At 40.4% G+C, this 25,835-nt stretch overlaps 1 protein-coding gene across 2 annotated transcripts in view; it reads right to left on the bottom strand.

The window, feature by feature from the left end:
• The window catches only part of gpc5a (glypican 5a), a 119,244-nt gene that overhangs the window by 28,443 nt on the left and 64,966 nt on the right, over positions 1-25,835 (bottom strand). Inside the window, exons 8-9 of one of the 2 annotated variants that reach the window (XM_086194269.1) lie at positions 17,324-17,486; positions 16,841-16,890 (exon numbers count right to left, since the gene is read on the bottom strand). In XM_086194269.1, the coding sequence (XP_086050395.1) occupies positions 16,886-16,890; positions 17,324-17,486 (168 nt within the window). In that variant the 3' untranslated portion in view covers positions 16,841-16,885. Of the gene's footprint in view, positions 1-16,840; positions 16,891-17,323; positions 17,487-25,835 lie in introns of those variants that run through there. The other variant, XM_086194275.1, reaches the window with a different exon arrangement.

Here is a 25,835-nt window from a genome sequence, read left to right as displayed (position 1 = left end):
TTCTTAAGCACAAAACAACATTAACCAACTCTACAGGCCACAAGGTGGTGAGCAAGGGATTTAACGTGTCTGCAATGAAAGTAGCCTGATTGAGATAATCCTATTGGTGCTTCAGTGGTGATGTCATGTAATTTTAATAGATGACATGTCACAACCCCAGGACAGGAAATGGTAAATGTATGTATTTAAAAGGATATGACAAATGAATCTAAGTGGTTGTATGGTAAATAGCAGAGGACAGCGCTAAGGCAGCTGTCAAAGGCGCCCGTCATAGATGAGGCTGGAACATGAGCAGAAAGGGTATCAAAAACATCGGTGGTGAACAACAGCTCCTTTCATAGGCAGTTGTAGAAGGGAATAAAGTAGTGCTGCTGTGACTTTCTAAAAGTGCACAGAGATTTAATGTGAAGGGTGGTAGGGGGGGGTTGCATCACGGTGCTGAATCAGTGCATGTGTAAAAGGAGGGACAGTTGTAAAAGCAGAACAGCTCATTGGGAACGCAGGCACTGGGTTTATGTCACACCTCAGCTGCAGAAAAACAGAAGAAATTCAAATGCGCGGGCGGCATTACGCCAGCATTGTTTGCTTCTGTGGAAACAAACAAACCGTCATTTCTATGGCGATATTGCAGAATCTCTGTGTAAAAGTGGCTCCCGATCAACATGGGCGGATGTTGGGAAGAATGCATGCAGTGGGAGTGTTGCTGCAACAATACGTTTGATGGATGTTAGCTCCCATCGCAAGCTAATTCGCCACCCTCTGCTGTGGTAAAAGATTATTATAAATAACATGCGAGCCAGTTGAAAAGCAGACTGTATGTATGCTAAACCTAACTGCAGCTTCCCATGCGCCACATTTATTTTTGTGGTATATGCAGCTTTCAAGAAAAGAGATGAGAGGAGAGCAGGCAGACGTTTGACGGGACTTGAGTATTTCACACTTGTAATTCAAGATAAATAAAACATTTTTATGGGTTTTAGATCAAAAACACTCATCCAATTGAATTGCAAACAAACCAGCAAATTTTGTTTACACATGTTTAACATGTATGAATATATGATTTATTCTAGTTGTTTATGTTCCAGCACACTGGGTTAGGAAATTGCTTTAAGTGCGTGAGATGTTTTGCCGGAGCTTGAGAACCCTTGCTGCCAGTGTGTTCTACAAAACCATGCTCTTCTTTGATGCCATCTGGGTGAAGCAGAAAATTATTATTATTATTATTATTAGAGGTCACAAGTTAAGCTCATTCTCTACAGGGGTGACAGTCCAGTTACTGAATATATCTATGTTATTACATTCTTTTCCATTTTTGCTTTTCAGACATCTATTTCTGATTCTTATTCATCATTTTCATTTCCCTCGTTCTTGCCACAGGCTACAGCCCCGTTTTTGAACCGGATGAATTTGAAGGCATCTGTAAAAATATGCTACAGCTTTGCAAATTGTGATATAAAGAGCGAGCGTGAAACCTTGCATTTATCATAGATGGGGGGTCATAAATCATCAAGAGCAGGAGATGATGGTGATGCAGTGTGTATTTTGTAATATTCAATGTCCTTTTTTTGATGCTGTCGCTGGGCTTAAATCCTCATGAGATGAGAAAATAAAAACTTAAATATATTTCGAATAAACTAAATTCTTAAACAAACCTAAATTCTCTATTAATTGAAAAATGCACATTATTTTGCTTACACAAACACTCAGCTAATGAGTGACTGTGATTTGATACATGTGAGACTGAAAGCTGCACACCATGTTGTGACACTGAATCACTCTGACGTGAAAAATGAGTAATTGCGGGTCTTGAGGAGGCAAACCCATGGAAAGAAGTGACTCCCACAGGGGGATCACAGATCACTGGCACATATCAGCTCTCTGACAGCGGAGTGATACGATCATGTGGTTGCAGAGCTGTTGACACAGGGACATTTTCCGTTCCAGATGGTTATCGTGTCAAATATTCCTTCCCGCTCTTGTGTTTTTTACAGCTGCAGAGGCTCAGTCTCCTCCATTCAGATACTACGATTTGCCTGGTTTGCATGCTTTCGAGTGTTTAATGCAAATATGGAGCCGTGCAGTAAGAGGAACACATTTGTACCATGCGGTCAGTGGTCGTTTGTACAGAAGGGTCCCATCAGGGTGCCATCAGCTAATAAAAAGGAAATAAGGCTACACGGGGATGTATTCTCCAAACTAACACTTGAAGGGTGGAAAACCATGTCAATAACTCTTGGTTTCAGTGGCAATATGTTCAAGGGAGGGTGGGATTTTGTTGTTGGTGGTATCTTAGATCTGTTCGGTCGGAGCTGAACTAACCGATGATGGTGGGGGGATTCTGCGAGCAGTGTTTCTTGGCTCACATCGATTCCCTTGAGGCCAACTGAGCAGAATTTAAATGCGGCTCCATTCTCAGCTGCTGACCAGCAGCATCCTGTCATGGCCACCGTCTAAATCCCTTTCAAAAGGAAACGTACAGACGGATAATGGAGCGCGTTACAAAGCATTCATTATATCCAACATTTCCAGGCTGGCTTTCACAGCCACCAGGGTTCAAGCTAACAGAGGACCTTTGAGACGAACCGTAATGGGAGGTTTGCAAGATGAATTAATGTTTGAGCGAGAGCAAAACACCTTGTACATTCTTGCTGAGAAAGTGCATTATCCCCCAAAAAGCAGCAGATAAGAAAGCAAAAAAAAATTTTGACAGCGGTCACTGTTGAAATTCTCTGACAAGTCCCTGATACAACAGTCAGGCACTGCCGAGGTCACGGTCAGAGAACTTCCAGAGCAGTACCCTAACTGTTATAGCAGGGATTTGATTTGTTTCACATATTTTTTTAAATATCGAGATCTGTGACACAGTTCAATTGTATAAATCTGTGCTAAAAGGAAGACGTGATTTTCCACATCTAAAAGATTCTGTTCAATACATCAGGATTAAAAAAAAGGGCTATCACGATTTTTAATCCCCCAGAACTAATTTCAGCTCTAGATGAAGATCTGAACTTCTGACACTCGTAAACAAGCCTTTCTTTCTCCTATTTTACAATATACAAAAAACACTGTGCTGTGACTAAAAAAAACCATGACTGATGAGAGTTTTTAATAGGTCAATTACCTGCTTTAAATATAGAAATACAAATTACTCCCTCATGGACAAATGAGAAATTATTCTTAATTGTAGTAGTTCAATTCTTGTTTTTATTTAAGTTATTTATGCTAACTGAATCAATTCCTATATTTCAGCACGATAATTTGCCTATTAAAAAGCTCAGTAACTCTTTATAAGTACACTGGCATTTTTAAATGTCCTTACATGCATTTTCTTACAAATCACCGGTTGTTGGTGTTCACAACTGTTCTAAGAGGAGATAAAACATGAGGTTTTAAACTGAGCAGAAGTAGTTTGAAGTGCTCTCAATTCCACAAATAACACTTTTTAATTCAGCTCAAACATTCATGAAGAAGGATTCTGGAGAATATTTGAAGCCAGACAAGGAGAAACCACATTATAAATGATGATGTAACTGCTGCTGCTGTGCAATAAATTATAACCACAAAGCAACTTACAAATGTGAAGCCATCAAGTCTGTCAACCTCACTGGTGACATGACAAATATAAAACCGTCGCAGCAAAGTTTGCAGCTTGGATTTCAGGATATTCCATTATTACTCATCCATCATCTCTGAAGGTCAACACAGAACTTGTCTGAGTAGATTCAGACACCACATTTCTGTTAGGTGACTCAGATTTCTGCCAGCATTTTTACCTGCTATCGTGCTGTGACTGAGTGAGTGTGTGTGTGTATAGATGTGGGTGTGTGTACTATTGGGGGCGGGGGGGGGGGGGGGCAACTGAGGGTCTCTGGCAGCAGACAAGTCTTCAGTAGGTTTGTTTCTGCCTGGCAGGGAGGGATGATGGGAGAGCAGTGCAGGGGTCTGCCAGGGTTACTCATGCACATCTAAGGATGACCTTAGAGGTCCAACCATGAGGGCTGAGTGAAGTTTACAGGGGACAAGAAGACGAAGGAGACAAAACCTGTCTGCCATATGTCCCCATGCTGACAAGCGGTGCAGGTCATGTAAAGTCAACTTTCATGCGCCAGATGATGTGATATACAATTCTGTTAGAGCTGCTGCAAAAGCTCCAAGACACAGAAAGACATTCTGGATATTTCTAAGGCTTTATGATGCTTTTTTTCTGGACTAAAACAGTTTTATGCATAAAACAGTGATAAGTGGTTGAAGAGTTCACTTCACTCATCGCTATAAACAACCGGTTTGGTTCTGTATTGCTGCAGCGTAGCTCTGTGGATGTACAGTACCGTCTATCAATTAAATTCTCATGACAGTTTGTCCAGATTTCAGAAAATGACTGCCAAAGGCTTTGATGAATATCTGACTTTTCCTCTGGATCAATGAGGTTGTTAGATGGATTACCAAGAAATCCTGAATAAATATTCATGGCACTGGGAGGATGGGTCAAATTGAGTTCCACGATGCCCTGACGTTTCCTATTGCGCCGCTATGGCATTTGCCCTGAAGACTGTCTTGCTAGCTATTGTGTGGATTGTCTTCCATTTTTATATATAGTATATCTGGACAGCAAGAGTTTTAATTTTACTTTTTTACTATTTCAAGTGACAGACTTCCCAGAAAGCATGCCAATTTTGGTAAAAAATTAAATCTACTCAACTACAACAGAACACAGCCTTGGTGTATGATCTTGTATTTCAAAGAAAAAGGTTATGACATATTTAGTTAAAATTAATCAAACACTGAAAACTCAAATGAAAACAAGCTTTTATAGTTTATTTGATAAAGGGCTTAAAAAGTTTGACACTGGAATTAGATCTTTGTTTTCAGACAGTGTATCAGCGATTCCACTGTTTAAAAAACAAACAAAAACAAGTAGAATGGGTGAACTCCGACCAGGGAACTGCATGTGTGGACCGTACTGAATGCATCCATCAGGCATGTTTCAAGAAGTAAAATGTCTCAATATGTAAAAGGCCACTGGAAAAACATGTATGAATGAATTTTGATGAGGGCGGCACGGTGGTGCAGTGGTCAGCACTGTGGCCTCACAGCAAGAAGGTTCCAGGTTCCAGTCCCGGCTCCATCACAGGATCTTTCTGTGTGAGTCTCCATGTTCTCCCTGTTCCTGTGTGGGTTCTCTCTGGTACTCCAGCTTCCTCCCACAGTCCAAAGACATCAAGAGGGGACGAGGCTGATTGATACTCTAAATTGACTGTAGGTGTGACTGTGAGTGTGAATGGTTGTCTGTCTCTATGTGTTGGTCCTGTGATGGACTGGTGACCTGTCCAGGGTGAACCCCTCCTCTCACCTGAAAGCCACTGGGATAGGCTCCAGCCCCCTGAACAGGATAAGCAGTAGAAAATGGAAATGGATGGAATTTTGATGATGGTATTGATACATGTTCTACACTGACATCGTTTCCTTGATGAACCCTTACAGTTTTTACTTTAAATGTTAAAAATGTACTACAAACTATAGTAGCTCCATAAATAAAACCTGATGAAAAACGTCAGGAAAGAAATAATCCGAAGAAAAAGGAAAATGTAGCCAGTAAAGGTGGAAGTGAAATATTATTATCTAATTATGGCGTTGCCCCATAAAATTCTATTTTTAATTGATTTTTCATTATGGTCTATCATAACAGGGAAGCTGCTTTACCATTTTAGGATCCAGCTTACCACAGAGAAATTGTGTCCAGTCGATACAGTATTTAATGTGTCTATTTGGGGGACACAGACAGTGAGAACACACACACACACACACACACACACACACACACACACACACACACACACACACACGCGCACACACACAAAGGGAAGAGAGTCAAAGTAGTCTTAATGAAATGCCGAGTATCACTGCTTATTGATGGAGCAGACTTTCGGTGGATGGGCTGTGTGTCTGACATGGAGCTGATTATTAAAATGGCTCGTACAATGATGTGTTCTTGCCCTTTTCATGGTTCATTAACACAATGAGATGTCCTTCCACATTCGGGCCGCAGCTCATTAAGCCAACCATTAAATCATGTGCTGTATGAGAAAATGATTGAAAAACGGGAATGTGTTGCCTAAGATAATACAACTTACAGTGGTTAAAATCACAAACACCTGGAAGAGAAATGATAAAGAAAATAGACGGTTTATATTATCTTGCAATAAAAAAATGTCATTATGTTTACTGTGGCAAATCAAAAAGCAATTGCATTTCATTTTTATCCGGGCATGGATTGAGTAAAGGCACACAATAATGTTCAAAGCTTATACACTCGGCGTGTGTATTTCACCTGAAATTGAATCCAATCTGAGCTGTGACCATATGTTAATACACAGAAGATTTTAATCTGCATGCTGTCATCTGCCTGCTTTGAAGCTGGCTTGAGAGGAAGAGGAAAACTTTCTTATTTGTATGTAAGTATATATATATATATATATATACACTTTTTTTTCCAAACACTTCAAGGTCATAAAATACTGTAAGAAGAGAATCCTTAAGTACCTGGAAAATAGTGGCCATGCTAATGTTGCTGTCGTGCTGATTGACTCATGTTGACAGGAATTATCTTTTCTCTTCAAGAATGTTATTAACTGAGAAGACGAAGGTGTAGTATTATGGCTTCTAGAGCTTCCTGTTGAGGAGGTTATTAAGGTTAATATGTGCCCCATCGTAAACCTTTGAAATAAATAGCATCTTACATATTTTAGATGCTAAACTACACCAGTAAGAGTCAACAGTGTCAACACAATACAGAGATTACTTTCGTTTTGTTTATACTGTTGTCAGTCTCTAATTTTAGTTGGATGAAAAAAATATATTAATGGATCACATTTGTCATTTGCAGGAGTTGAAAGCAGGCTGGTAACCATATGAGTTAAATAAGCCCACGGTAAAGGAGGAGGCATTCATGAGTCACAAGAGACTGATTATATAAACTAATCCCACTGTGAAGCTAAAACCTTGAACTATCTGTGGACGAGTAGGCGGCAGCCGGGTTAACATGACGTGGAAGGTAGTTGAGGGAACTATGGAACCTAAAAGTACTTTTACTCATCAGTACCTTCATCAGGTACAATCTAACACGTCCATAAAAACTGATTATCATTATCTTGATCTCCCCCTATACATAAATGGGAAAGGCAAAATATGATAACAGTGTAAAATAAAACTGAAAAATTACATGACTGGTATACTGTAAATGCCATTAGATTACATACGGACCTAATTAATAAAGTAGCCTGTGTTGGAGGAAAATGTGACATTATTGAACTTTAACTGTCTGAAAAATGAATTTACTTTAACAGTGTAAGCTGATTTGGAAGTAAACCAGACTAAATACATTTTACATCCAAACTGACAGTTAAAACCGTAAGAAATATTGTATTTTTATTCAATTCTTCTTAGAGTCTAGAGTCAGTCTGTTCACTTTTTCTATTTAAATCAAAAAGAAATATTGCTCTATATTTCGTACACAACCCATGAGATATTTTTTCTGGTGATAAAAAAGTAGATGATCAAGATGTACGTTTGTAGCTGTTCTTTATTTATTTATTCCTATTTTAACCCAAACTAACACCCATCTTTCCCAAACCAAGAGCTTTTTGTGCTTCAACCTAACCAGACCTGAACCACACACACATTATCATAATTACCCAATATTGCTTGGTATTCACAGGATGGACATGAAAAAATGTGCCCAACATTTGAGAAGAAATGTTTCATGACAATATGTTGCAATACTTTTAATATTGGACAGCCTTAGCATGCCTATGTCCTCAAGTTCACCTGCACTTTATTTCTCTCCAGTTTAAGTTTTGTTATCTGTTACTCTGACAAAAAAAAGAACTTTTATCTAGCAAGTATGAATCAAAGCTGGTGTAAAACTGAAAGAACTATATTGGCATTAATGTTTTATTAGTCCTGCTGGGACGTGTGTGTGTGTGTGTGTGTGTGTGTGTGGTGAAAAATCCAACTGACTGATAATTCCTGGGGGTGGCGTGGCTCAGAGGTAGAGTGGCCGTCTCGCAACCAAAGGACCGCTGGTTTGATCCTCACTTCCCTCAGTGACAAAGTATCCTTGAGCAAGACACTGAACCCCTAATTGGTCCTGATGGCCGTGCGACAGACTGGTGACTCATCCACCCACCTCTCACCCAATGTTAGCTGGGATAGACTTCAGCCCCCCCGCCCCCGTGACCCTGAATGGATAAGCAGTCCAGAAAATGGATGGATGGATGAAATTCCTAAATATTAGTTATTACTATATATTACATTAAAGCAATAGTCTGACAGAGAGGGTTCAAGCTCTTTAAAAGAAAGTAGAGAATGAAGACAAATCATTTCCACTCATCTAATATTTTCATGAGCTCTGGACTTCCTTGATGGCAAACCCTGTCTTTTCTGACCATCTCTGGCTGCCACCTCATCTATCTGGAGCTGACAGGAGCCATTTTATTGGTGCATTGATGAATGCTTCCTGTTCATACAGTGTCTTTCATGGTAACCTTGACTGTCTCCAAACACAGTACAAGGTGATGGAGTCTGTAGATTCTTTTGTATAGTGTGGGGAATTTCAATTTCTTAAAAAAAAAAAAATCAATGTCCTTCTTTGACTTGTAGGAGCTGTGTCTGACAACCAGTGTGGCGTATGTGTTGATGTGACACTTCTGTCTTAGATGCCGATGCCTTTCTTGGCTCACTTATCTTGGAAAACTGGATCCTTACAGCTGGTCTGCTATGTGGCCTTTCAACCCCTTCAGTTCCAATTATTTTCCCTCCATTTGCTCCTAGCAAGCCACATTTTCCACTCCAAATGGCTTCCCAGAGTCATCGTTGTAGATCCTCGTCATTCAGCTTGATGGCTCACATGAGGAGCAGGTGACTGATGGTAGCTCCACCCTTGAACCTACATCTGACTGAGGGGTCGAAGTCTATGCAGACCAGCAGCAAAGATGGCACATTAGCCCGGGCACAGCAGATAGTCACTTGTTTAATTGACTTTGAGAGCAGCTTTTAGTGGTTCCCTCCACCAGTCGACTGAGTTGTTGACGTCTCTTGACCTTGTGTGCAAGACATCAAGGATCTATGCTGGCTCTCTCCAGCCCCTCATCCATCTGCACAACTGGCAATATGATTTAAATCAATGTTATGACAGTGACAACAATTTTTTTCCTGACAATGTTATATATGTCAAAACTGATTGAAAATCACCAATGAAACTATCAGGGCACTTTGTAGAGTGTATACCTCCACCAAGGCTAATAACTCAGTCTTAGAGGAGAAGCATGCCGGATCTACTGACACCGAGTGGTCAAGTTTCAGATTGCAAACCCTCATCTTGTAGCTATGTTTAAGTGAAACACACAGTTTAATTACTGTCTGATTCCTGATAAACTCTTCCATCATGTAGCAGACTCACATTGATCCTAGTAATAGATATATAATAGACAGATATAATTCAAAGCTCTCTTCCTTCCTTCCTTGGGTGTCTTCATAATGTCCGTTGGGAAGGCTGTGCAAAATATATAAGTGGCTCATGTCTACATTTTTACTGCGTAAAATCATTGCTGTTAAAACCTGCAAGTCAACCGCATATTAATCTAAATGCCAATTAATTTTGAGCACTACAATTCCTGCAGCTTACACAGTCTATATTTCAATATTTTGGTCAACATTATCTTGTTTCTCCTTATATACAACAATACTCACTTACTGGGAATTATACAGGAAAAATCAGAACGCACTTTCATTAAATGGGTCCGCCAGTTCTTATGAAATCTTGACAACATAACTTCCTCAACCAAATAATGAAATGCATCTGTGTGAAATGCCTATAACCTTTTTACAGTCTAAGTGTCTTTTTTTTTTATGTCACAGCAACAATAAAGTGACCAAATAGCACTGGGGTTGGTCTTTGACAGTGCACACTCACGGTTTTTGACAGTTCTGTTTGCAAGCTGCTGCTTTGTGCCTCTGGTGTTGTTTCCAATCCCCTGCTGAGCTTTGGTTGAGTATTGACACACGTTCCCTCGGCTGCAAGGCTCCGCTGGCTGACAGAAATGTCTGTGGTGGGGGCAGGTTATTGGACAGTAGGTGGATAGTGCTATTCCCTTGTGGCAACCTTTCATGATCAGTTTTATTCTGCCTGGTGTTAGACCAGAGAATTTCAAAGTGGAGGATATTCTCCCCCAGGGGAGCTCCAGACAGCTTCAGGGGGAGGCTCAATGAATGGAGGTAAAATAATATTAGCTATCAAAGGACATCCAGTAGAACAATGTATGTTTTTTAGTTAAAGACATGGTTAAGAAACATTGTAGTTTTGAGGGAATTTTATAGTTTTCAGACCTTCCAAGAGTCAAATTATCACCACTTTCCCGCAGCACACACCTGTGTACACGCAGGTTTTCTAAACCTGGGTAAAACCTCTTGGAGAAGGTGAATGGTCCCATTCCCATTGTGAGTACATGAGGAGATGCCTGCTTGCTTGTAACATCAATGTCAGAAACACAGTCAATGCACCAGAAAGGAGACAAAAATGTTAAAACAGCACCAGAGGGGAGTATCTTGGGCTTGTACACTATCTTCTGCAGCTGTAGTCAAAGCAGTACAGAGGACAGTCAAGGTATTTGTGTTGTATTTATTGCTCCAGTCTGCTTTTCAAACTCAACACGGTTAGACCGATGTTGGAAAGCATCACTGGTTGAACAAGGATGAGTCGAATTTGTGGCTGAGATGACATAAATTCATGGAGGTTACCGTGTTAACTGTTGATAGTTGAGCCACCAACCGCTTCTCATACGTTTGTTCGAGGCTGGAGGCACTGTAAGCGTTGGAGGTGATAAGCACCTGAGAGTGCAAGATGGGTCTGTCTCAGGACACATTGTTTTCATGTTTTATAAAAGTAATGGTGGAAAAGGTAGGGGAGGGGGGCTGTTAAAGAGAAGGCCCACCACCTCAGACTTGAAACTCCCGTGTGAGTCAGTGAGCCCTGGAGTCTGCTATGAGTGGCTTCTTCATGTGGGCTGCTCACCATTAATGCTGCACTATTAGTTTCCTCAACTAGCTGGCGTGGATTATTTCGAGACCCATTTGCTCCTGTAATGGTGGCTGGTTCCTGCTCTGGGAAACTGTAATAACCTGCATCAGCCGTTGAACATTTGTGTTACGAAACTTTACCTTCCCTCACATATGTATGAGGCCTATTCAGCACCATACCAAACTAATGTTTGTATTTTCTATTAAATATGGAGAGACATAACACTGGTATTTCACACATTTTAAACTAAGCACCTGAGGCATATAGCAGAACATGACCTACAGCGACCCAGCAAGACTTCCTGTTTCCTCCAGCTATAATTAAAAATACTTTCCTGTCAAAACAGAGTTTTTCTTCTTGTTACTACAGAATGTTTGTGTTTGACACAATAAGGCTTTTTTTCTCATTTATTAATCCAAGAGAACACTGAATATTAGATTCTAAGAGACCATAAAGAGTCACAACTGGAAATTGGAAGCCTGAAAATGAACTTTATAGTGAAGTAGCAGACATATTGTATCCATAGTTCAAAGTGTAAAAGGCAAAATATTTGCATATTCATATATTCTGGAATTTTTCATGTAGGATGAGATGCAGGAGGCATTTTAAGAACAACCTCCTTTCAGTAAAAACCATAATGGCAGAGGAAGCATATATTAAAGAGGCTGAGACACCTGGATATAGCGCGTTAACCTCCAGTGGATGTAAGAGTGTGTTTCATTTGTAAATTATTTCTGTGCTTTCATTAAAAATGCCCTGTAAGGATATCTCATCCATAAAGCATGTGTATGTGCACTTTCATGAAGTTATTCTTAGTGAGATTATTTGAAAGCTGGGCTGCAACACCACAGTGACACAATGTGAACAAGCTGAACTTGAATAAAATGTCTCAGTCCGTAAATATGTTTTCTTCCTGAGTCGAAGCGGACTCAGCTTTTGAAAAGGAGGTTACACAAACGGTGTGTGTCCACTTTACTATGTCATCAAACCTTATCTAATGTTTTTTATTTCATTGAGAGACCACTTGTGACAAAACTGACTCTGTAAAACTGTTCCTTTACACAATAAAAACAGGTTTTCAAGAGTGACACGGGACAGGAGTTGAAATATGCAGAGTGGTTGGAGGAAAAACCAGCGGGAAATGTCTAAGTGAGGTATTGGGCCACCACAAGTGGTCAGATCAATGCACTTTGGCATCAGTTCTCTAAGTCGACAGGAGGGATGAACATTCTTCCAATAAGACTCCCTCCCTTGGAGTCTGGAAGATGGTGGTGGAGAGCACTGCTACATCAGTACTAAACCTCCCCGTTCTATTGGGTTGAGATCAGGTTACTATTAACAACATGGCAAATTACTCACATTATTCTAATACTCGTCAGCGAACCATTCAGTGACCCCTCATGAACTCATGAACGGAAGCACCGTCTTCTTGTCTGTTCAGGTTTCTCCAATCTTGTCAACACAGAACTAAATAACACCAATGTAATGCGGCCACATGTGAATTTATGCAAAAGGTAATAGGCACTTCACACAGATGCATTCCAGCAATCTGAACCACTGTTACTGTCTCCACTGGCGGCTCAGTAGCAGAATGGTCTTTTACTCTGTCTGTGTCCTTCTGTAAGGACGGTGAGGCACAACAGCTGCTTCAAAGGCTGTTTTGTTTCTTAAGTTGTACCAAATGGCTGACAAACAGCATCGCAGCTGACCGAAAGGTAATCTTCCTGAGTCATGATAGTCTGTTATAAATCAACCGCATAGTTATTAATTCAGACAGTTAATTTCATCAAATTTTAATCAGACTACTGGAGGTGGTGAGGGTGGAGGTGTCCATCCAGTTAGTCTCACTGGTCAAAAGCTCACCCACTGTTTTAAACGATTTGGATCCTGTTATTACGGGCACAGCAGAGGGCAGTAATCACAGCAGGTGACCTAATTAGATCTCACAGTGTAATGAGGATAAAGATCTTTCTAACAGGCAGGGTCAGCATTGCTGGGCCTGTTAGGAGGACACCAAACAGCTCCCAGTGAAACATCTGTTTACTGTGTGTTTCAACAAACAGCCCTCCTGGAATTCCCAATCTCTCAGATATCTCATTTACAGTTTAACATATACTGCATCATAAATTATGACAGAAAATTGGTTCTGCAAGTGTGCTCAGGTTCCCCTGTTGAGTGCTGTTATGCCTATCATCACTAGACATTATTAGATAGCGGAGGAGTTCCACATGTAACAGCTACATTCAGCAGTGCTTCAGCGCTGCCCTGAGAAGCAGATGCTGATATAAAACATTCTCCTGCTGAGACACTATTAATTAATAAGAGTCATGCTAACAGAGCCCTTCCCCATCCTCTCATTGTGCTTACTTGCAAGAAATCGATTTGAGTCTCTCCTGTTGCCACTATGTCTGACAGATGTCTTTTTGCAGTTCAACGCTCACGCTGCAAGCAGTCACAGTGTCTGCAGCTGAATCATGCCAGGCACTGATAAGAGGCCTAGAGATGCCTGTTGGGGTTTGAGCATGAAAAACCCTCTTAGTTGTTCTCCACTGCAGGCATTGTTGACAGGTCATGCAAATCCTGGGTTTTGTGTTGGATAAAGGAGAAGCTCTAATTCTGCTTCTCTCCCTTGTTCATGTTGAAACCAATCTGGAGCCCATATGTAGTCTTTTTTGAGTGGCTCTAGAGAGGAGAGTATATGGGTCACTGCTAACATCCCAATGTCAGAGTTGCCATCGGGACCATGTTAGCACACTGACATTAGCATTCAATTCATCTTGTATTGCCTCCCAGAACCACAAGACTCTAACAGCTGGGTAAAGATCAATGAAATACCATGTTTGTCATTAAATTTAAAGCTTAGCTAGTCACGGTGCAGCATGAGACCTTTGTCTTACCCACCATAATTAAATGAAAGCTACTCCTCTTGCTGCCCTTTGGTTGCCTATGACCTCTGTGAAACCTTGAATTTATGCTGTGAGAGTTTAACATGAAATTAGGACTCACACTCAACAGCCGTGCCCATTTCATGGAATAAGGGAAGAGTTCTGTGTTTAACAATGCTTTTATATGTCTGTGTGAAGAGAAAAATATCTGCTTTTATTATTCATATCACTTATTTTTGTATGTCTTTACATCTGCTACCTAATAACTGACGTTTAGATTGATCTTAGTCATTATAATTCACTTCGTCTGGAGGCATCAGAAATGCAGTCAGAAAGAGGCCTTGACCTCTCCTTCCCTGTATCTTGTCACAGGATCTTTGGCCTGGCTTTCGCTGAGCTATGCCTTTAAGTTATATTATTTATCTATCTAACTATTATTAATACTCACTACTGTTAAGTACATCAACCTCCCTGTGTTTTCACACACGCAGCGACTGGGTGAGATGGCAGGGCTCTCTATGAAGCATTAAACATTCCTTGAAAAATTAGAAATCCTTGAAACTTGAACTGCTCACATGGTGCATTCCTGTCACATACATATCATTCTCACACAACGGTAAGGCTGCTTAATGAGGATAATCCCCTTCAATCAGGCCCGCGTTGTTGGTTATTGAGCTTATCCCATTTTATTTTCTTATCATGCTCATCTATAGTCAGTATGTTTTGCTGATAAACATCAAAGACACAAAGAAGAGGGATTATGGGTAATTGCAGAGAGAAATTAAAATTAAATTATATGGTGTTTCAGCTGTATCTGCCACAATGTACTTGGACATATTAGTCTTAACAGAGTAGTACATATAGTATGAAGTTGAAAGTAAAACTACACAGATCAAAATTGCAGGTCTGAACAGTCTGAAAAGCTCCCAACACATCATATCTCATATCTCTCACTAACTGCATTTTTAAACACTGAGACGTGCTTCACTCGTAAATTAATCCGAATCAGTTGTAATATTCTGTTTTGGTGACCATGTTTGTTGACGTGTTATTAATTCATATTTATCTCACCATCATGTATCGTTGGCAATTACCATTGCACAGTTTTTGCATTTGTTTCTGGTTATGAAGTTGTATTTGATGTCTGGCTTTTTTTTTTGTGTCAGTGGTTTTATATTTTGATGTTTTGCTCACAGACCGGAAGAAGAACTAACAGCATTTAATGATATCGTATGTCATCACAGCGATTTGGCTTCATGGAAGCTAATTTATCATCTCTGCAGCTTCAACAGATGTAGTAACCTTACAGATCCCCAAAGTGTATTCAAGCAACAAATAAAACTGAAATCATTACATGTTCCTCCATGGAGAACAGTGTTAATGTGTTGATTCTCAAAGTATTTGGCAACAGTTCAGTGCAGCCGATGCTGACTTGCTCTACTTGTTTGTCTGATCTAAATGGGTTTGATAATCACAGTGCGTCCCAGGCAGCCGAGCGTCTCCCTGCACCCAGAGCGATATGCTCAAGCTAATAAGTTTGTTTGCTATTTAGCATATGATGTTATCAGGCAAACGCTAGTGACTTCAGTCAATACTCTAATTAAAAGAAAGTTGGCAAAGCTGCTCAGGGTTCTCTGAGAAATGATTAGCAACCAGTCTCAGCAGTATTTATGGGATTTACAACTCTTTTATTGCCAAATCATCAAAGCACTTGTGATGTTGCTTGTCACCGCTTTCCCTGTATGAAATTATCCAAACACAGTAAGTATTACATTACATACTGAATCAAGGACTTGGGAATTTCATCATCACTCATCCAACATTTATACGCTTTATAACATTACCTACAAGACTCTGCAGAGCCTGTTAAGTTTCAAGACACTCTCATTAACCTGTATCATACGCAACTGTTTTCTTAAGATATAACGTCAAAGCAGAATGATTCATTGTTTAGCGGATTGCTTGTTTACCCGTGAGCTTTCTTCACTCCTACAAGTTGAGGAGGTGTTTAAACCCCCTGCATTATACCTCCCATTGAAATGTGCCGTTCGTCCTGAAAGTCAAAATAATTTTGTGTTCAAGAAAATCTCTTTTTTAGAAGGAAAAGTCTGGGACTGTCCAGGAGCAAGATAATCCTCTCCTAAGATAGGAGAGCATGTTTTTGCTTCTGGTGGTGCTTAGCTTACTGCTGGTGGGGCTGACCTGGGGGGAATCCTCAGTGTTGAAGGCCACGCAGTGAACAAATGCACGACAGAGGTCATAACAGAGAGTAAGGCATAAATATGGGAGACAGGCTGATTTGGCCTGTGACAAGAAAAGGGCGGCTCCGCTGTAATGGTTGATAAATGTCACAGCCTCTCTACAGCCTCAGATGAGCGATTTGTTAAGCAGCTTTCTTGAGCCTGAGCTGTTTAAGCCTCAAGACAGACTGACGAGCAGTCGAAGGAACATTTATATGGCTAGAATGGCTTGTTTGGATGACCCCCACCCACCGACCCACCCCCCTCCTCGCCGTCGCCATTGGCAAAATGAGAGAGATGACTAATCACACTGTTAGCATCTCTGACAGAGAGAAGTGCAGAGAGTGCAGAGAGGTGAGAGTGAAAGGTAACAGAGTGAAGAGGAGAGCTCCACCGCTGTGATTCATCAGAGGTTACTGATCCTCTGGGGGACAATAATTTTTCAAGTAGCAGGCTTTGATTGTAATAATGTTCCCATAGCAACAATTATCTTTAATGACTATTATTATGTCTGTCATAAAATGGAGAGTATTACAATACATTATCATGTAACTGCACCTTTGACTGCCTATAGTGAACAAATTCCAAATCCATCCATCCATCCATCCATTTTCTTACCCTTACCCTATTAAGGGTCCTGGGGGGGCTGGATCCTATCCTAGCAGCTTTCAGGCGAGAGGCGGGGCTCACCCTGGACAGGTCACCAGTCCATCACAGGACCAACACATAGAGACAGACAACCATTCACACTCACAGTCACACCTACAGTCAATTTAGAGTATTAATCAGCCTCGTCCCCTCTTGATGTCTTTGGACTGTGGGAGGAAGCTGGAGTATTTGGAAAGAAGACAGAAAGATCCGTGTCCAAGCCAAGGCTCGAATCCGGAATCTTCTTGCTGTGAAGCGTCAGTGCTAACCACTGCACCACCGTACCGCCATGAACAAATTCTAAGTCTGATTTTTTTTTTTAAAGGAATAGAAGTTTTACACATAAAGCGTGTATAAAATCCTTGTTCATGGATATAATGAATATAAATAAATGTCACATTCTCCGCACAGTTGGCACAAATTGTAGGTGCATTTTTTTTAACGTGAAACATAAATGTGAAAAGGCTGAGACTTACATTTGGTGACTGGTGGGATTTTCTTCTTCACTTCCCCATCACCCGAACCACCACAGCCATCCTCATCATCACAGTCACCGCTGTAACGCCCGTCTGAGTCTCCACTTCCTGTTTCAATCTGGTCCAGTGTCCCCAGTTTAGGAATACTTTTCCCTTGCAGCAGCTGGTTATGAAACATACACACAAAAATACACATTTACAATTTTTTCACAGAAAATTACACAGATGCTTCCCACAACTTATTATTGAAAGAAACAAACTACAAAGATGGAAGTACATAAATATATATATATATATATACACACACACATACATATACTGTACATATACACCCAGATAGATAGATAGATAGATAGATAGATAGATAGATAGATAGATAGATAGATAGATAGATAGATAGATAGATAGATAGATAGATAGATAGATAGATAGATAGATAGATAGATAGATAGATGATAGATGGATAGATGGATAGATAGATAGATAGATAGATAGATAGATAGATAGATAGATAGATAGATAGATAGATAGATAGATGGATAGATGGATAGATAGAACAAAAGGCGCTTTATGAGCAGTTGATGCTTAATTAAACAAAGCTCATAATGAAGTCAGAATCAGTTCCACTGTGTCAGCTGATGATCAGCCAATCAAAGCTGGTCCACTTCAGCAGGTGATTCAGGTATCCCTCACACATTGCTATTTTCATATTCAAATGTAGCACAATCAATTCAATATCTGCATGAAGTGAATCATCCTCTGGTGGCAAGAATGCACTGCAGACAAAGACAAAAACTGAAAGAAACTGCAGATTCTACTTCTTATCAGCCCAATTCCTCGACATGAAAATCTACTTAGAAAGTCCCTTGAACCCGAGTAGTGCACTTCAAATGGCTACAATTTAATACACTTTTAATCCAACACTTCTTTTCCCTGTCAATTTACAGCCAGTTTTTTTTAATTAATATTCACAATGAGTAGTTCAATTCCTATGTTCATTTGTTTGGAAAAAAAACTAATGAACCTGAAATATTCCCTCTATATGCCTGTGCTGTGGATACAGTTTGTTTAACCATGTAAGTCAAAAATTACCATGAGCGCCACTGCCTATACCTGCACTCAAATGAATCCATAGTGAGAGATACAAGGAGCTCAGTCGCAGTGGCCTGCAGGGCTGTTTAGGTTGCTGCAGTATTGCTGCGCGGCAGAATCTCAAAGACTTTGTGATACCAGGGGAAATGCATACGCTAATTGGAACATTTAAATTCATGGCTCATCATTAGAAACACGAGAGAAGGCTTTGTGTTGATCAGAAAGGTAGAGTCTATGCTAATGAGTTAGCGGTGTGGCTCAGTGCATAGTTGCTGCCAACACTGAGCTAGGACATATCTGAGTTGCTAATTAGCCTGTCTGGAGTCTCAGCTCCTCAACTGTGACAGGTTAGAGGGAGGAGAGTGTCGAGTGTTCGGGCAGTCTAACCGCTCCGCCCATGTGTGTAATTGGAATTATTTCCTTTTCAATTATGTCAGGAAAGTGACCATATTTTTAATACATTAGTTTTGCGCCCTGTAATTCCAACTATGCGGAAAATTCAAGCAGAATCGTGGACTCTAATCACAAAAAGGAAGCTGTAAAAATGCCGAATATCGAAAAATAAGCTGAAACAAACATAATAGGGTCTTCGCCAGAAGTACCTTCTGGCTCAGGCCCTAATAACTATGCTCTACCACGTTTTGGTGTCCGTTGTGGGCACACTCCACACAAATACAGTCATATCAAAGAGGTCTTCTGAGATGGACACTTGAACCACAAAACTGACACTAACAGCTAAATTTGCTATGAGTCAGGAGAACAATTATTGTGTAAAGGTTGCCAACACATGATTGATTAGCTGGACCTGTAGAAATATATGACCACACAGGAAAAGCCTCCCATCTAAAACTAAGAGACAGTAAAATAAGAGCTCGTCCCTATTAAAACATATTCTGTGTTGCATCACATTTATAACAATTTTGAATATCTATCTCTGCCAAGACAGTGTGTTCTCACCCACATTTGGCAGTTGCATTGTTGTCTGCATGCAGAATTACAAGAAAATAAGAAACCATGGTAGAGGAATGCAGGGTCAAAAAAGGGTGCGTTAAATTATGGGGACGATTCTATGTAATAGAGCCAAAAGCTGCATTTTTTTAAAATCTTTTTTTTGTGCACGTGTGTTGACAGAGACAGAGGCGCGCTCTACCTTCATGTGTTATTGTTGGATTGTTAGTCCACATCACAATTAGGTCATGAGAATAGATGATGTAAAAAAAAAAAAAAAAACAGAAGACAAAATGAAGAAAATGGAAAACACAGAACTTGAAAAAAATAAAACTAAATCTGAAGAACATTAAAACTGATTTAATTGGGTTCTAATGAGTTGCGGTAATGAGTTCCATGGTGCTTGAGATTAGCCTGGTCTAAGAGGTTGAGCGACTCCAGAAGGAAGATCACTGCTCAGAGGCTCAGTAAGTGGAGTTTTAAGGCCATAGATCTACATTCCCTTTTACAGAGGAGACAAGTCTCTCACAATAATTAGTCTGCACATGGGAGACAATATGCAACCAGAGAGTCTCTTATCTACAGTTTTTACAGAGATAAAAGGTTAAGATGAGTGTCTGTGTCAGAGAGAGAAAGAGGAACGGCTGTTTTCTCTCCGAAATGGATTCAACTACTTTCCCGCATTATAGGAAAATACTGGGAGAAATCCTGGAGAGCTGGATAGAACTCCAGTAAGTTGAATGTCATTTGAAACCATATTGAGTTTCAATAATAAACAATAAATTGTACTTTCATAGTGTTTTTTTTAAGTATCCAAAGCTGGTTTACCAAAAAAACAAGCAAAAATGGATTTACTTTATTGATGCAAAAATAAGTGGAAAAATCTACAAATATTAAAAGAGAGAGATACAGGTTAGTTATCGTGTCCTCAGAAAAATTACCTGATGAGACTGATGATCTTTATTTTAATTACTGCCAAGAAATCATGACTTGGCCAAAACCAACAATGAAGCCATCTTAGTCCTCTGTGCAATAAATCCCTTATATATCTTGAATTGTTCTTGATGACATATTACTTCATGATTATTTAGATTAGAAACATTAATATCACTTTAGTAGCACCCTTAATGTTTCGGTCTTGAGATGATCATGCATAATAACATCTGTTACAATCGTAGAACTGTGTAGTCAGTAAATTAAAACCACACTGAGTCAACACTAAACAATTGTTTATTCACATGATAGAGGAAAAATAAAAAGATGTCATCAATTCTGTGGTCAAAAGTCATATATTTGCTCATCCTGAAACCATTAAAGTACACACCGGCCATGTCACTTAACCCTGGAAAATTAAAGTTTTCTAAGCTCTTTGGTTTGGTTTGGTTTGGTTTGGTTTGGTTTGGTTTGGACCCGTCTGGTCTGGCCTGTTCCTGTTCAGTCTGGTTTGAGACCTAAATTGCATCAAACAGCAAAAAATGATCGCTGAAGCCTTGGAACACCATACACCTGCTATTACATTCAATGGAAGATTTGTTTTTATTTTTATAATGGCGGTGGCCTAAAGGTTAGAGGAACAAACTCATGACAAGCTGGTTACCAGCTCAATCCCCTGAGCAGGCAGCACAACTCTGAGTGAGGAGAGTGAAGCAGCAGCAATTCACCCTGCACTCATTGAGCAAGACCTCTTAATCCTGAGACCCCAGTGGCCAGCAGCTCAGACTGTGGTTATACTGGGCAGCTTCCAGATGGGATTGTAATCAGAGCACTTCTGTAAAAGAGAGCAACACTCCCAGTGAGTGACCCCTGAATAAATAAGGGGGGGGGGGGGGGGGATGTTATTGTGTCCAAATCGTTCAATCAGCAGGCAGCTCAGTTCTTTCCTCCTCAGCCAGGAGGAGCTGCTGTGAGTTTGATTGGATGAACAGCTGAACTATACTCATGGTGATGTAAGAGGAATTCAGCCTGCCTGGCCTAACTGTATTATTAGGGTCTCCTCTGCGAACGAGGCAAGGTTTTGTCCAACATCATTTGTGGGAGAGGTACTCAACATTGCAGTTTATTGCTTCCAGCTCGTCAGAGAGTGGCACGTTCTCACTGCTCAAACTTACAAAGCACTATTTTGAGACACAACAGCCTCACAACTAAACCGAATTATGTTTCACAAGAAAGTCCAGGTAAGCTATTAGGTTGCATTGTGGATGCTTCTCTTTCTTATTTGCTCTGAGACAAGAGGGTGAGTCAAGGGCTGTTTACAGCAGGTATCCACATGCTTAAAATCCCTTTAGTTTTAGGCACAAAAACAAATGGTCAGGGCAGATTAAAGGTCATGGCTGGGGCTGCAATACACTTGTCGATGATGCGCATGCGTCACTGTCACATCTGATGGTCTCACAGTGACGTAAACAGCTTCAAATGAGAGTTAACCAGTAGACTCAAACAGGCGTTCCTGCACACTGGACTCACAGGCAGAGGGGCGTGATGCATCAGTCTTAAACAAGCTAGCATGACAACAGCCTGGGTGATTCACTCTGTCCTACCCCTGACGACAACGTGTTTACAGCACTTGCTCGGGCTTCTGGCTGTTTTTCCAGAGTGAGTTGGTGACAAGCAAAATGATATCATTTACTCTTTCACCAAGAAAAAATGGCCTTGAGTCAAAACTGCACCACAGCACACTTATGAATCTTCCATTTTCAACATAAGGACGCCTTATTAATTAGACATTTTCTGTTCTTGTAAAGCTGCTGTGCCAATTAAGAGGCAGAATTACAGCAGATAAAGATGAACAACACCTCAGCAAATCCTTTTACTTTGCTGGATTAATACTCTTCTTCTTGTCTATATTGCTTCTACAATTTCAAACACTCTCCATTTGTTTTATAGTAGAACACAAAGGAACTTGAAAATCTAAATCAGGAATTAAGCTTTTGAAATTGTTACTATTTTTCAATTGTTGCTCTTCTCCAGGGTGGCAGATGTTTTTTGTACTATATGATCAGAGTTTAAGTAAATGTTTTAAACACTGCAAAGCCATCTAGGACCGTATCTATGCTGAGTCCATCAATAATATCATCAATAGCAGTTTCAACTATATTCGTAGACAAATATATACTCAGGCAGTGAAAACTCCAAAAGAAACAAAAAAGTTGTATCATCCAGGCAAATACATGATATCCAAAATCGAAAGTTCTGCCGTAGTTAATAAAGTATTTTCACATCAAGTTGGCAAGATGATGCCTCCAATGTGGGTTACATTAGCATCTGAGCGTAGGTGTGTTCCTTATGGGTGAGCGCAAATCGCCGAATTTCCCAATAAATGCATTGAAAAAGAATCAATTACTAAGATTTGTTGTTTCTGTTGTTCCAATTTGCGGCAAAAATGAGAAGCTTGCAGTGAAGAGATGTGGATCTTTTGTCATTGACATCTTAACTGTTGAGAAAAAAGTCAGAAAAATCTATGTCTTAAACACCTGAGTTAAGAAACTCTGATCCTGGTTCACACAGAGAAAAAACAGTTGATGTTTTGATTATGACATAAGATTGTGCCCTGTATATCTTATGTAGTTTCCCTGTCAGCTGTGTGTTCCTTAATATTACACTATTTGGTTTTTTTTTTGGGGGGGGGGGGGGGTTCAGTCAGGAGCTGTCATTACAAATGAGGCGCTGGTTTGTGGTTACAGGCTGAATCTTCAACTTCACAAGTAAAAAAACTTTTTTTTCTCAACAGATAAAATGCCATCAGTGCTGATTCTCCTTTCATGACACTCATCTTTAAAATATGCACAGACAAATGCCACAAAGGTAACCATGGCAATCAGAAAGCAGTAAGAAAGTATATCATCAGCTGTCCTTGGATGAAACGTCTGATCACTGGAGGGAAACACTCCCAGTCCCCACAGTTAATCATAATGAGAGACTTGGTTGGGCCACGCAGTCCCACTTTAAGGCCCGAACTTTGAGGAAAGATTTACTTTTTTTTTTTAATCCATATAGAAAGTGTTTCCATCCAGTCCCGTTACTCTTGGTTGAGAGAGTGTTTTGTATTTATCATTCAGCTCTGGATTATTGCACAGTTTCACAAAGAAAGCCGAACAAAGACGCTAGTTTGTCGCCAAAGGTCTGGCGTGAGAGCCGAGGCTTGGCTTCACCACTTCGCCATCGAGAGGATTCACCTTGCATGGTTTGTCAGTTTGGACTGTCAGGGACTGTGGGAACTGCTGCTAAACACTGTAAAGCCAGCATCAAAAATTTATTGGCACAGAGCTGCTACAGCTCTATGATATCTTCATTACCGCCTGCATAAGGAAAGCCCAGAGCCCCATCAAGGACACCAGTCATCCAGCCCACATACTCTTCTCACTCCTGCCATCTGGAAAATGCTCAGGGAGCATTAAATCATGCACCAGCCATCCAGCCATTTGAGAAACACTTCTTCCCACAGGTAGTCAGAATAATGAATAGTAACCCCACACACACACACACACGTACACACACACACACACATGGACTGTGATGTAGAGAGTTCTGGACTGGGCTTGTGATGCATCACTTCATAGTACTATGTATTGGATTTGTTTTTTCTTCACAAAGGTTGTTTCAAAACATTTTTTTTTAAATATATATACATTTTTCCAGCAAAGATGAACCTGATCTGGACGTCACCCACAGGAGTAAACAAACAGAAGCAGGTTAAATTAACATATGTAAACAGTATTCAAAACCTTTACCATCTTTTGAGCTATAAGTTCCACCTGGGCAATGAAACAATAGCAGTATTTATCGATAGAGGCTTCAACAACAGCACCCCGACACATGCTTTCCCCATGGCTCATCATGGCCAATCATATCACTCTGTCCTGGACAGGCAAATAGCGGATCATTTAAAAAGTCAGGCGCACCATCAGTTGATGACACAATAGAAACATGGAGAAATGAGAACATGTGTGATTGATAAAGTGGTTGAAATTAATGTTTCCTCATGACCTTTATTAAAATAGTTCATTAACAGTTACCAGTAATTAATGATAATGGACTGAAATGAAACATTCATATAATATCTATATCTATATCACCCCGGCCAACTATAACCCATAATCTCAAGATAGTTTGAATTGAAATCATGTGATTCTTTTGCCATTTGTACAGCCATTACAACTGTTTTTAAAGACGCTTTACAACCCGTCGACACTGGTTGCCTAGGCAACCATAGCGTCAAACCCGACAGCGTGACCTGATGTAACTATGTTACCTCGACACACACCGCAACACGGGTCAGCTTTGTATCATCACATTTCCTCCTGCACAGTCCCACACCATCTCCTCCTCTGAGCTCTTTCTGGTGTTGTGTTTGTTTCAGTAAATGTCACTGTTGTTTGAAGTGGACAAGGAAAGCCAACACAGCCGATGCCCTGCCACCAAGTAGCATTTCAGCAGTGTAACTGCAGCACGACACAGACACAGCAGTGCAGAGCTGTCAGCGCTCAGCTGCAGCGTGCTACATGCTCAGACGATGACGCACAGAGCAAATGAACCAAGCTTAACACAGTGACAAAAAAAATCTCAGCTTTCCTTCCAAATCACGACCTCAGAGATAAATGCGTGTGCTTGACTGTATCTACAGAAATGGAAAACTGATAATAACAAGCATTCAATGCAAATAAGGAGTCAGGGGCAGTAACAGCAATCACTTAACTAAGTTAAATAAACTGTAGTGTACGTTAAGGTATAAATCTTGTTATAAGCATTTCCTAGAGAGGTGTAGTCACAGGTGCAGGAGCAGAGGCATCGGTTGGCAAAATGAATCACACTTTCAGAGATCCAGGAGGTGAATGGAGCTCTGTGTGGATTTTTTTAAGGCCATTAGTATTCTCTTTGAACATAGTCCACCATCTGTAAATAGAGGGCGGAGCAAAGATCTTAAAATGATCATATTTGCCAGTCAGGGGAGAAAAGTGTCAGGATGTGTGTCGGCTCCCGAGACACACACTGTCATTTCCTATGTCCATCACTGCAGCTGCGGCACCGACAGGACGCCGATCAGGTCCAAGAGCAGCAACAAGCATTTGGCAGCAGGTCAGAGAGAGAATGTTGTGTGCATTTTAAAATTCATCACTGGAAACTCATCGGGACACATAACAATGTCCACTGAAGTTTATTTGGAGATTCTTTTCCCACATTCAACAGCCAGCTGCAAATGTATATTCATCCACATCCCCCAGAATCCACCTCGCCCACTTACCTGGCACGTGTGAAACCTTAAAAATCAAGTTTTCAGTGGAAACAGCAACCCTTTATCACCATTATGTTCATGAACTACTTGAACCTAGAAACAATTTAATCAATGTAAAATACAATTTTGGTTGAGAAAAACATGTTTGGTTGTAGTTATGTCCAATATTCTAAAATATGTACAATACATTTGAAGGTAAAATATCTCAAGCTTGTGTGAACCGCAGGTATCATTTGCAGGCAT

The sequence above is a fragment of the Aulostomus chinensis genome, chromosome 2 (genome assembly GCF_037954235.1).
Source record: "Aulostomus chinensis isolate RoL2024-O1b breed Wild chromosome 2, RoL_Achi_v1.0, whole genome shotgun sequence".
Classification (NCBI taxonomy): domain Eukaryota; kingdom Metazoa; phylum Chordata; class Actinopteri; order Syngnathiformes; family Aulostomidae; genus Aulostomus; species Aulostomus chinensis.
The sequence above is the reverse complement of the archived record's forward strand: the minus strand, read 5'-3'. Positions and strand labels throughout refer to the sequence as shown.